The 13,435-nt window shown below is 33.2% G+C and overlaps 2 protein-coding genes across 2 annotated transcripts; both read right to left on the reverse strand.

The window, feature by feature from the left end:
- Positions 1-771: 771 nt before the first annotated feature.
- LOC142555867 (uncharacterized) lies at positions 772-3,097 on the reverse strand. The gene is made up of 2 exons (XM_075666991.1): positions 2,699-3,097; positions 772-1,346 (listed from the first exon to the last, which is right to left on the reverse strand). Exons 1-2 carry the CDS (start codon positions 2,979-2,981, stop codon positions 964-966), a joined length of 666 nt encoding a protein of 221 aa, XP_075523106.1. The 5' UTR covers positions 2,982-3,097; the 3' UTR covers positions 772-963.
- Positions 3,098-4,897: 1,800 nt separating this feature from the next.
- Positions 4,898-6,230, reverse strand: LOC142504560 (putative F-box protein At4g22030). The gene has a single exon (XM_075617416.1). The coding sequence runs from the start codon at positions 6,158-6,160 to the stop codon at positions 4,898-4,900; it is 1,263 nt and encodes a 420-aa protein (XP_075473531.1). The 5' UTR covers positions 6,161-6,230.
- Positions 6,231-13,435: the final 7,205 nt, after the last annotated feature.

The raw sequence follows: 13,435 nt of genomic DNA on the forward strand, positions 1-13,435 counted from the left end.
TTAGTTCTTTTTTCAAATTTAATTATTAATTTTTGTGACAAGTATATTAATAGCATATTAATAGTTTTTGAAAGCATTTATTTGTAATTTTTTTTCTTTTTTAGTTGAACTGGAGTAATTTTTGGAGTCTATTAAATTAAATTTAATTGTTTTTTTTTTTGGGGGAAATGGACCATGTTTTGAGAACATTGCATACGCTCTCGAGACTCAAGAGTCGTCGCCATTCAAGTTTACTTAATCGAACCATCAATTATATGTTTGAAAATAGGGGATAAATTTAAGTTTCCTTTATTTGGCGTCAAACTTTGCTGTCATCCTTTTCACTGAAGGGATCTCATTTCTACAAAGGGAAAAAGATGTATAATAGAAGTGCCGTAGATATGGATGTATTGGCGTGACAACATGAAAGCCAACCAACTGCATTCAGAATTAGAGTTGGTTGTTTAGTGCAAACTTCTCAATCTAGCGTAAGCTGTCACATCCACTATATATGCCTTCCCCATTTGACATGACCAACTAGTTTTAATCGTTGCACCTTCTATTGTCTTCGTCTCCAATTTCATGGGAATGTAGCTAATAGTTATTGTCAAGAAACAGTACAATAAAAAATCGAAACGAATTATATTTCTTTTTAAAAAAATGCACATTTGAATTGCATGTTCAACCTAATAATGCAAAACTTTGAAAGCTTAGATCCATTCTTCACTACTTGTTTTGCAAAAACAATGCAAACCGACACAACAAGACTAAAAAATTTGACCAAACTCGACAGGGAAAAAAATTAATCGATTGCTACCGAGGATTGATCGTGCATAGTAAATAATTACAAGCGAACAGTTTGTTCTTCAATCTATCTTTTTTCTTTTGGTATTTGATTGTATTCATAAAGCCTTTATGTTATGAACAATAATTCAGCAGCGCAATTCAATGACTGAGGAAAAGAAAACCACAAATCATGGTCCCTCACATAACTTTCTTGCTATTTGAATGTGACAATCTCCGGTCTAGAGATTGCAGCTGGCTTCTAAGGTTCTGGTTTTCTTCAAGCAATCTGTCGTATTCAAGAAGAAATCCTTCTGATTGCTTTCTCAAAGCTAATGCATTGGCTTCTGCACTGCTTGCTTCTTTAGACTTCTCTTCAAGGCGTGTCTCGAGCTGCTGGATCCTATTGTGCAACGACGCTGTCTCTGTTTCCAGTGCTTTGATTTCCTCAGAAACTGGAGGCATAACATCCTCAAAAACCCGACTTTGTTTCTTTACAGCTTCCATTGTCTTTCTCCTTATGCGCAGTTCTCGAATATAATGATGCAATCTATCAATCATCAGTCCAACGAATAAGGAGAATCCTGCACAAAATCACTTATATTAAACCGATAACAGGAAAAAAAATCCAAGGGAATTTGGCATCGACAGTTTAATAATAAAAGTGAGGAAGCAAGATCAGAAATTTTATGTATTGGCATTGAACCTAGACCTTCTGACCAAAAATCTGGTCGAGAGATCATATATTAAAGAGTAATATTCATGTTAACTTCCAATGCTAAATTTAATGGAGATGGATTGGGAATAGGTTCTAACAAACATATCAACTTATGGGACGAAGTACAGACTTAATGTTTTAAACCATGTGAACAAAATGCCTGCCATATTCAAGATTATGTATTTAAATTATCCATACTCTTTAAGGTTGCGTTTGGATTCTCATGTTCTGCGTAACATGCAAAAACCTGATTCACCATATCCCACGAGGAAACCGGAAAGGATTCTACTCATCTACTTAAAATCGTGAATTATATATAATGACAAACGTCAATATGCTGCAGTCTGTAGCCTGACAATATGAAGGAGGTTATATATCTTCATCCAAATCCATAATTTTCCAGATTAAATCGCTATAAAAAAGCTTCGCATGAAATAAAGGGACTACCTTTGTTTAACTTCTAAAACGTTTACAGTCATGGAACTATAGTATATACACGTGATCCCAATATTCTTACTTAACAAATAGGAAGCTCAGAGATACTTTTCTAGATAAAACGCTAAAAATAAGGCTTGACCAGATTTCTCCAAGTTAGTCATGCATAGCAGTTTACAACCAAAGAAACAGAACAAATTAAATCAATCTCTGAATCCAAAAATTTATAGAAAAGATTCAAGAAAATTTAAGGCGTAAGAATTTCCAAGATCACCTTTCGGCCATCAAATTTTTTTGCTTGATCCCTTATATTAAACTTTAGTTACGCACAACCAAAATCAAATCCATCAGTACGCAGTACTAACTACTACGGACCAGCAGAGCAAGGCAGCTTCTCCAAGAAGGGAAAAAAAAGATAATTATAGTGCTAGTTATTCTAAAAATACTCATTTCAGCTAAAAATAATTTATAGCCCCTCGCCTTATATCGCCCAATCATTCTCATGAATTAACACAAATAGACACCATCTAATACAAAAATGTCGGCTCATCGTATCATAAAAATCTCCAAAATAATATATAGATAGGAAAATCGATAGGTTAAAGATTAAAACTTGGACCTAACTCAATCCCAAAATTATTTCAAGGAGAGGATTGTCTAAGTCATGTAACTCTCAGTTATTTATCCGACCTATGTAGACAATTAACAACCGATGTCGAGCAATCACAATTCCACAAAGAATAAGCATATCGCACAAATTATGGCATTTTGAAGTATGTTTACCCATGAGAGAAGCTTCAAGAAGGTTCTTAGCCAGGAGAATCTGATCCGTGGGACTGACCTCACCATCGTCGACCCAACGTCTCTGGATCTTCAACGCACGGTACACGGTAGACATCATGACCACAAAAACGGTTCCCGCCACCGTCTTCACCACAATCGGTCCGCGGCCCCGTTGGACCCTGTCCAAAGCCATTATAACCAGCTTCCTAAACGGCGTCTTGAACACGAACACAACGATCAACGCCATCTCCGAGAACACCAGAACAAACAGTAACTGTATCATTTTTATGCTATCGACGAATACAACGTGAGACCGATCGGAGGACGGAGAAAGAGCATCGAGGGTTTTAATTCGTTGTATCCAAACACCAAAACGTTCAGTCCTATATTTATTTGAACCGATGTTGCTCTTTGTACTTTTGAAATTTAACTTCTTTTATTTCCATTCATGTCCCTCTCTGATTTTTTTTAATTATTATTATTATTGTTACTTGTTATCCAAACCAAATATTTTTAATATAAGATTTACTAATTTTTAGGACAAGAGAATTCAAATATAGAATAAACTCACAGACTAACGCAAAAATCCGTAAATTATGTTAGTTATATAAATCATACTGAATAAATCTTGTACAACATATTTACCCAAAAAATATTGATATTCATAAGTGGCTCAACTATTAATTACGTGCCCACTTTGATGAACAAAAATATATACAATAATTTTGTATGAACTACATAATATATTGTATCAGTGCATTGGGATTGTATGTATTTATATTATATTTTGGTATATACCAGATATTTTTATTCTATACTTTTATTTGATTAAATAATTTTTTGGGATAATTCTTTTTTCGTTAATTTTTGTACAAACTCGGATTTCTTTTTTATTTTTTCCCGTTTTTAGAGATAATTATGAATTTTATGGTCTGATTATTTTGGAGAAAGAATAGAAGACCATAATATTTTGTTGAATCAAGCGTAATGAATACATAGCTCTCAGTGTATTAATGTATAGATTTAATGGGGAAAAGCCCATTCACTTTCCACCTATAAATAAATCTAAAATAATTAACACACATTGTGTAATAATTATGAACAAAGCTATTTCACCAGCGCCACACATTAGCTAATAATTTTCATTTATTTATCCACAGAACCATCTCTCTTTATCTATACTTATTTCAATATAAATATAAATATAAATATATATATATATATATATTTGTCAAAGTATGATAATTTTTGTTATTTTAAAATATCGATAAAATTATAATTGGATTTAAAAATATAAATTTAAATATAGTTAAAAAAATGTAATTGTAGAAGTAAAAAAACTATCAATCACGTTATGTAATATAGAATGACCATGAATAGGAGAAGTTAAAACATATATATTTTTTAAAATTAATTAAATAAAACTTATTGGTAGAGAGATTTTTATCTGTTGCGATTGATGCTCTGGCTATTTTACGATTTAAGTATTTGAATTATATCATCGTCTCAATCTATAATTATAGACAAAAATTTGTGTGATACGGTCTCACATGTCGTATTTTGTGAGACAGATCTATTATTTGGGTCATTCATGAAAAAATATTACTTTTTATGCTAAAAATATTACTTTTTATTGTGAATAACGGTAGGTATGACCCGTCTCAAAAATAAAGATTCGTGAGACCGTCTCACAAGAGACATACTCATAATTATATAGTTTGTTTTACAATTGATAAAAGTCTGATATTTGATTCCATGAACTACAAATTGATATAATTAATATAAAAAACTGGTTGAGCGGTAAGTGTTATTTTATGTAATTAATGACTAAATTAGTAAGAATAAGTGTTTGAATAATTACTTGTTATTACACTAAAAAAATATAATAATTATCTGTTATAATCTATCCATTTAATCAATATTGTATCTTGAAATATTTAGGTTATACATATATATTTTTGAGATTTTGATTTTACAATGAACTTTCACTTTTAATATTGGTGGTGCAAGTTACTTGTGATTCACTTATTTATATAGAATATATTTAGAAATTATAAAACAATTGGATTCGCATGTCTTCCAACGAATGAAAAAATATAATAGTGTGATCCTAAATTTACACAATCTATATATGTTAGATTTACATCTTATCTTATGATTTCTTATATTTCAAAATGATTCACCATGCATGCAGAAGATTCAGAAAAGCTTGCTCGCAAACTCATCGATCTCTATCCCTTCACTCGAGGACGCCGCCGCAAGATCTCTCAGCTGCGACAAGCTTCTTCCCAACTGCAAACACACCTTCGTTTCAAATAGTTCTCCGTTCTCCCTTTTCTCCAAATCCGTTTCCCTCAGGTTCGATTCAATCGATTCTTCCAACAGTTTGAAGAATCCTGCGTTGCTGCGGTACATTTCGAACACCATTCCGACCTGCCCTCCATGTTCGAATGCATTGACAACACTAGCCAACGCGCCGCCTAAAACGCTCAGCATAACTGCCCAACCACCATGGGAAGGGGAGCCCACGAATGCGGAACCCAGGGCCGCTAAACCCGTCAGCACTGGGGCCATGATGGCGAGAATTTTGTTAAGTTTTAGTGCTTTGTTGGCCAATCTCATGTAGTCTTCTCTATCTTTTACTCTCATCACGTTAACAATCTCTCTCATTTCTTCCTCTAATTTCATGTTCCAGCCGTTGAAATCTTTGTTCCCGCATGGCCCTTTTGACTGTCTCCGCCGCCGCTCCGACGGCCACCAGACTGCGGGCTCCACGGTCTCCGGGAATTTTTCCAGCATTACGCCAAGGAGAGGAAGCGGGTAAGCTTTATCCAGAGCCAACACTTTTTCCATCAAATCTTTCACATCGACTGCCGTAGGGTTTCCTACGGAAATCATTGTCTGGATTTGATTCTGAAGCTGCTTGAACAGCCTGACAGCGTTTCTCTGTTCTTCCGCCAGCTGAGACGGCTGAATTTTATTCACGATCGATAGCATCCCAGTTGCGGCCACGTACATGGAACACGAAGAAAGCTTCAGAGCAGCAACTGGAGCTCCGGCGCTTATGGAAGCAATTCCTGCCATCGTCGCAGCGGCCAGAGTGATTGCGTTGATTGAATTCAAAAGAAGACTATTCCAATTTGTTCTTTGATCTCCGATATTTTTGTGCATTTCAACTCTATCTGCAACTGCCTCCAAGATCGCGTAAATCTTTGCCATCACCAAAGGATCCGCTCCATTATTCTCGAATCTTTTAAATCCCGTGTTAATACTAATGGGACTCGGGCGCTTTTCAATACTGCTGTGGAGTTCGACTCCATTGAAACCTATTGTTCGGAGCTCGGGAAGAGAAATACTGGTGACCCGTTTCGGGATATTAATAGCTGCCCTGATAACTCTTTTTTGTTGGGAAGAAGAAGACATGGATGGCTTCAATAAGCTCGAAGATTTTAAGGTTGCCATTTTCTTTTTTGCTGCTAGATTTATGTGAAATCTATATCTTTTGTTTTTGGTTTCAGGACTTGAATTTTAAGAGTGCGCTGAGATTTTGAGTGAGAAGTATGGGACGGGGCAAGTGTATTTATATGTAAATGGTAATTTTGACCATTGACTAATTAATTGAATATTGAAAGAATTTTCAACGCCTGATGTTTGAATTGAACCGGTTAATGTTTTCTTTTGTTTTGCATATAAACAGAAATTGGACCGTTTCTTGCATTAAATTTCTTCGCAAACCATTTTATTATTTATTTTGAAAAAATGTAAACTGTTGTGAAAAAGTAAAAATTTATGGTAAAAAGTAAAAATCTCAAACTCTCAAAATTTACCAAACTACACACTTTATAATATTTTTCTCTCTACTCAATTGTGATTTTCTTCACAAATGAGAGATCTATTTATAGGAAATCTTTACAAATAATCCAAAAATAAAATACATCATTACCTACATTATCACACACTAATTTTCAATATTTACAACTCTTATTTTCAACATTCAAATATTTAACATTCAAATATTCAATACACACATTTTAAATATTATTTTCCAATACTCCCCCTTGTGATGATGATCATGATACGATGATGTCTTCATTACGTGTTTTTGTACTGCCTCGTTAAAAACCTTACTTGGAAAAACCCATTGGGATAAAAACCATAGTAAGGGAAAAAGAGTGCAGTCACGTAAACTCTCCCTGATGTTGACATGAACAATTCTTCACAAATTTCGTAGATTGCGCATCCCAATATTATATATGTGCTTTCTGAATATTGACGTAGGAAGTGCCTTTGTGAAGAGATCTGATGAGTTTTCACTTGATTGAATGTGACTAACATCAATACATCTATTCTTCTCAAGCTCCTTGGTGAATGCGAAGAACTTAGGAGGAATATGTTTAGTTCTGTCGCTTTTTATGTATCCTTCTTTCATTTGAGCAACACATGCAGCATTATCTTCATATAGTATCACAGGCTTCTCATCAGATGATAATCCGCATGAAATTTGGATATGTTGGGTCATTGATTTTAACCACACACATTCACGACTTGCTTCATGTAGTGCAATAATCTCGGCATGATTTGATGAAGTTGTTACGAGCGTTTGTTTCTGAGAACGCCAAGATATTGCAGTGCCTCCACGAGTAAATACATATCCAGTTTGGGAACGTGCCTTGTGTGGATCAGATAAGTATTCAGCATCAGCATAACCAATTATACTTGGATTAGCATCTTTTGAATACAAAAGTCCCAAGTGTGTCGTTCCTCGTAGATAACGGAATATATGTTTAATTCCGTTCCAGTGTCTCTTTGTTGGATATGTGCTAAATCTTGCCAACAGATTCACGGCAAAAGATATATCAGACCTTGTAAAATTTGTAAGGTACATAAGGGCACCGATGGCACTTAGATATGGTACTTCTGGACCAAGAATATCATCATCATCTTCACATGAACGGAATGGATCCTTTTCTATGTTTAATGATCTAACAACCATTGGAGTACTTAAAGGATTTGCTTTATCCATATTAAAAAGTTTAAGGATCTTTTCTGTATAATTTGTCTGGTGAACAAACATTCCACATTCTTTTTGTTCAATTTGTAAACCCAGACAATACTTGGTTTTTCCAAGATCCTTCATTTCAAATTCTTCCTTCAAGTATGACACAACTTCTTGAATTTCTTTATTTGTTCCAATGATGTTTAAATCATCAACATATACAGCAATAATTACGTATCCGGATGTTGTTTCTTAATGAAAACACAAGGGCATATTGAATTATTTACATATCCCTTTTTCATCAAGTGATCACTTAGTCGATTATACCACATTCGACCTGATTGCTTTAACCCATATAATGATCTTTGTAATTTCACAGAATAACATTCCCTGGGTTTTGAACTTTGTGCTTCAGGCATCTTAAATCCTTCAGGGATTTTCATATATATATTACTATCAAGTGATCCATATAAGTAAGCTGTAACAACATCCATAAGACGCATTTCTAAATTTTCAGATACCGCCAAGCTAATCAAATATCGAAACGTAATTGCATCCATCACAGGAGAATACGTTTCTTCATAATCAATTCCAGGCCTTTGAGAAAAATCTTGTGCAACAAGTCGAGCTTTATATCTTACTATTTCATTTTTCTCATTTCGCTTTCGAATAAAAACTCATTTGTATCCAACAGGTTTTACACCTTCAGGTGTAAGGACTATAGGTCCAAAAACATTACGTTTATTTAGCGAATTTAATTCAACCTGGATGGCATCTTTCCATTTTATCTAATCCTGCCGATTTTTACATTCACCAAAAGATTTTGGTTCATGATCTTCGTTATCATTTATGATGTCGATTGCCACATTATAAGAAAATATATCATCAATTTCATCTATATCTTTTCGGTTCCATATTTTTCCAGTATTAATAAAATTGATAGAGATTTCATGATTCTCGTCAGTTTGTGGTTCTGACAGAACATTTTCATCATCATGTGTTTCTTCAGGAACACCATTCTCTATTTTGTGATCATCATGTGTTTCTTCAGAAACGTCATTCTTTATTTTGTGATCATTGTGTTTCTCTATGAATTTTCTTTTTCGAGGATTTTTATCCTTGGAACCGACTGGCCTTCCACGCTTCAGGCGTTTAATGACATCATGAGTATCTTCCATTTGTTTCTTTGGAATTTCAATTCGAGCAGGGGCATTTGCAGCATGTATATATGATTTAGTTACCCTTTTTGTGTCAGCAAATGCATCTGGTATTTGATTTGCTATTCTTTGCAAGTGTACAATTTGTTGTACATCTTTTTCACATTGTTTTGTTCTTAGATCCAGATGTAACAATGATGATACATACCATGTAATTTCCTTTTCGGTATGTTTCTGTTCTCCCCCTAACATTGAGAAGATTTCCTCATTAAAATGACAATCAGCAAAACGTGCTGTGAACACGTCGCCTGTCTGAGGTTCAAGATATCGAATGATTGATGGACTATCATAACCGATATAAATTCCAACATTTCTTTGGGGTCCCATTTTCTTTCGTTGCGGTGGTGCAATAGGCACATACACCATACATCCAAAAATTCTCAGATGAGAAATGTCTGGTTCTTTACCAAATGCAAGCTGCAATGGGGAGTATTTATGATATGCACTTGGTCTGATGCGAATTAATGAAGCAGCGTGTAAAATTGCATGTCCCCATATAGAAATAGGGAGCTTTGTTTTCATAATCATTGGTCTAGCAATCATTTGCAGACGTTTAATCAATGATTCAGCCAATCCATTCTGTGTATGTACATGAGCAACAGGATGCTCAACAATGATTCCCATAGACATACAATAATCATTGAAAGTTTGGGAAGTAAATTCACCAGCATTATCAAGTCTAATTTTCTTGATTGTATAATCGGGAAATTGATTCCTTAATTTTATTATTTGAGCAAGTAATCTTGCAAATGTAACATTTCGAGTTGATAATAAACATACATGTGACCATCTTCTGGAGGCATCAATCAATACCATAAAGTATCTGAATGGTCCACATGGTGGATGGATTGGTCCACAAATATCACCCTGAATACGTTCAAGAAACATTGGTGATTCAGTTTGGATTTTGACTGGTGATGGTCTTATAATAAGTTTTCCAAGAGAACATGTTTTACATTGAAACTTATTATTCTGAAAGATCTTCTGGTCTTTCAGTGGATGACCATGTGTATTTTCTATAATTCTTCGCATCATTGTTGAACCAGGATGTCCCAATCGATCATGCCAATTGGTTAATATCGAAGAATTATCAACTACCATGTTTGATTCAATGAGACTTATATGTGTATAATGCAATCCAGTAGGGAGCATTGGTAGTTTTTCAATCACATATTTCTTTCCTGATTTATATGTGATAAGACACATATATTTCTCATTCCCTTCATTCATTGTTTGAGTATCATACCCATGGGAATATATATCATTAAAACTCAACAAATTTCTTTTCGATTGTGGTGAATATAAAGCATCATTGATCAAAAATTTTGTACCATTAGGTAACAAAAATTATGCTTTACCACATCCTTTAATCAAGTCTACAGGATCTGATATTGTATTCACCGTTGTTTTTGTTGGTTTTAGTTCCAAGAAATATCTTTTATCTCGGAGGATAGTGTGCGTTGTACCACTATCGGGTATGCAAACTTCAGCTTTGCTCATAGCATTTTCCATATTTGAACTTCAAAAAAATATGCAATGAAATAAATTACTTGCAATATATATTTAAATATAACACAAATCATAATTATACAATAAAACATTATTCTATGAATACATGAACAATAGATTATTGTACATTTATATTCTACCATTATATTGTTCATTTTCAGAGAAATCGTTGAGAAAATCTGCAACATCAATATTGTTCATTTCTATCCCACCAACATATTGATCATTTCCAGAGAAATCATTCATAAAATCACCAGCATCAAAATGAGTTGAATCACTCAAACGGTCACTGCGTTCAGTGAAGTTGGTCTCCTTTTCTTTCCCCTTTAATGATTCTTTATAAAGTTTACAAAGGTGCTCAGGGGCTCGACAAACTTTGGACCAATGTCCTGGAGTACCACATCTGTAACAAGAACTTTCATATCTTTTTGAGTGCTTCTCATTAACACTTGTATTCTCATGATGCCTTTTTCTGTGGATGGTTTGGGACGTTCTTTTGAGATGAGTTATAAAAATAACTATCTCGATTATTTTCAAAACCACGGCCTTGACCACGACCACGGCCAATTCCACGTCCACGTCCACGTCCACGTCCACGACCTCGACCTCGACCAAAACCTTGTCTTTGAATTTGATTTTGGTTTCCAGGTTTAAATTCATTTTTACTTACAGCATTTACTTCTGGAAATGCTGTTGATCCAGTGGGTCGGGACTGATGATTTCTCATTAATAGCTCGTTGTTTTTTTCCGCCACAAGAAGACAGGCGATGAGTTCAGAATATCTCGCGAATCCACGTACTCTATATTGTTGCTGTAGAGTAATATTTGATGCATGAAACGTGGAAAATGTTTTTTCAAGCATCTCAGATTCTGTGACCTCATGTCCACAAAATTTTAATTGCGAGATTATTCTATACATCGCCGAATTGTAATCACTGACTTTTTTAAAGTCTTGGAATCTCAATGTATTCCATTCATCCCGGGCGGTCGGAAGTATAACTTCTCTTATATGTTCGAATCTTTCTTTTAATCCCTTCCACAAAGCCATGGGATTTTTTTTCAGTCAGATATTCACATTTCAATCCATCGTCGAGATGTCGACGCAAAAATATCATGGCTCTTGCCTTTTCTTGTGACGTGCATATGCCATTTTCTTTAATGGTCTCGCTTAGACCCAATGACTCAAGATGCATTTCTACATCTAGAGTCCATGGCATATAATTCTTTCCCGTGATGTCGAGCGCAACAAATTCGAGCTTTGTTAAATTTGACATGGTGGTACTAAAAAAAATTACGATGCATTTTATTAGTTAATAATTATTGCAATACAAAGTAACGGATAAACAACAAGTACAAGTATTTGTAAAAATAAAGAAAACGCACGAGGAGGATATTCTCCGATAAATACAAGACTCGTGAGTATGACAACCAAAATAATTAAAAATATCCTTGAGAAAGCCATCTTCTTTTTTCTTCGAAAAATTTGATGATGAATAATTTTTAGAGAAGAAGAGAAAGTTGGAGTGATGGAATGTGTTTGTGAGATCATATTTATAGGGCAAAAACTAGCCGTTTTTTACCATTTATGACCGTTGGGGTACAAAAAAAATAAAGGTATGTATTTGTATAATTTTATAGTAATAATATGATATATATAATATTAGACATGTTTAAATAATTATGTATATCATATCATAATATTATAATGAGTGTCATAATTTATTTTGTTTAAAAACCTTATAGGCTTTATACTTGTCGTATCCCTTACCGGGAGTGTGGGATGTCGTCTTAACATCCTCCCAGGATTTATAACAAGTTTATGAAAAATTTATTTTTATTATTTCTAATAATAACATTATATTGTATATTAAATAAATACACAATAAATAAATAACAGTAAAATAAATATAATTATTTTTGTTACCTTTTTCTTCTGTTTGGAGCTTGGAAAAGTATGTAGGACTTTTAGAGCTTCGTGCTGATAACGTGTTGTGAAAAAGTAAAAATTTATGGTAAAAAGTAAAAATCTCAAACTCTCAAAATTTACCAAACTACACACTTTATAATATTTTTCTCTCTACTCAATTGTGATTTTCTTCACAAATGAGAGATCTATTTATAGGAAATCTTTACAAATAATCCAAAAATAAAATACATCATTACCTACATCATCACACACTAATTTTCAATATTTACAACTCTTATTTTCAACATTCAAATATTCAACATTCAAATATTCAATACACACATTTTAAATATTATTTTCCAATATAAACAACAAGTAATTTAATTTTGCGATAATTTTTGTCTTGAAAATACCGTAGCTTCATAACGTTAGTCAAATTCTCGTGCCCATTCATATAATATATTGACTACTTTGTATTAGAAATCGTTAAATCATATAATTCCTCCTTAATTCCTAAATATATGGGTTCTTTTTTTTTGTTTTTGCATTTTCTTAAAAATTAAGAAAATTATAGGAAAAAAATTGTATAAAAATAAACTTTATATTCATTCAAAAAATGTTGCGTAATTTTCAAGAGGTATATTAGTTTTAAAAAAAACAAAAGAAAAAATGATACTAAATGTAGAAACTAGATTATATATATATATTTGAGATAATTGAAGAAAACACGTAAAACTGTGACAAATGAAATAATAATTTGAAGTTATTTTTCCCAATATTTTCTATTATTTTTCTTACATCGATACGGAGTTTGGTTCAATTTTCATTATTTCCTTGTAATGGCACTTAAAACTATTTTTATTTTTTGAATTGTCGTTTTGGGATAATTGTATTGACTTTCAGCTCAAAGAAAATTTCAAGATTGTTGTGAAAATTATGAAGACTAATAAAATCAAATTAGGGCAAATGAATAAGATGAAATTTTGGATAAATGTCTTGACCATTTTCTTGATATTTACGCCCATCGTACATAAATTAATTTCAAAATTGTTTTGCAACTTGTCATGTGATATGAGATAATTATTTTTTTTATTTTCACAATAAGTAAT

This window comes from Primulina tabacum, chromosome 9, assembly GCF_025594145.1.
Source record: "Primulina tabacum isolate GXHZ01 chromosome 9, ASM2559414v2, whole genome shotgun sequence".
NCBI classification, from domain to species: domain Eukaryota; kingdom Viridiplantae; phylum Streptophyta; class Magnoliopsida; order Lamiales; family Gesneriaceae; genus Primulina; species Primulina tabacum.

Excerpts from the sequence above, each read along its gene's own strand:
- LOC142555867 (XM_075666991.1), bottom strand. The coding sequence starts at position 2,981 with ATGATACAGTTACTGTTTGTTCTGGTGTTCTCGGAGATGGCGTTGATC. Across the intron at positions 1,347-2,698 it reads TCTTGAAGCTTCTCTCATGG|GATTCTCCTTATTCGTTGGA; the intron begins GTAAACATACTT and ends GATTTTGTGCAG.
- LOC142504560 (XM_075617416.1), bottom strand. The coding sequence starts at position 6,160 with ATGGCAACCTTAAAATCTTCGAGCTTATTGAAGCCATCCATGTCTTCT.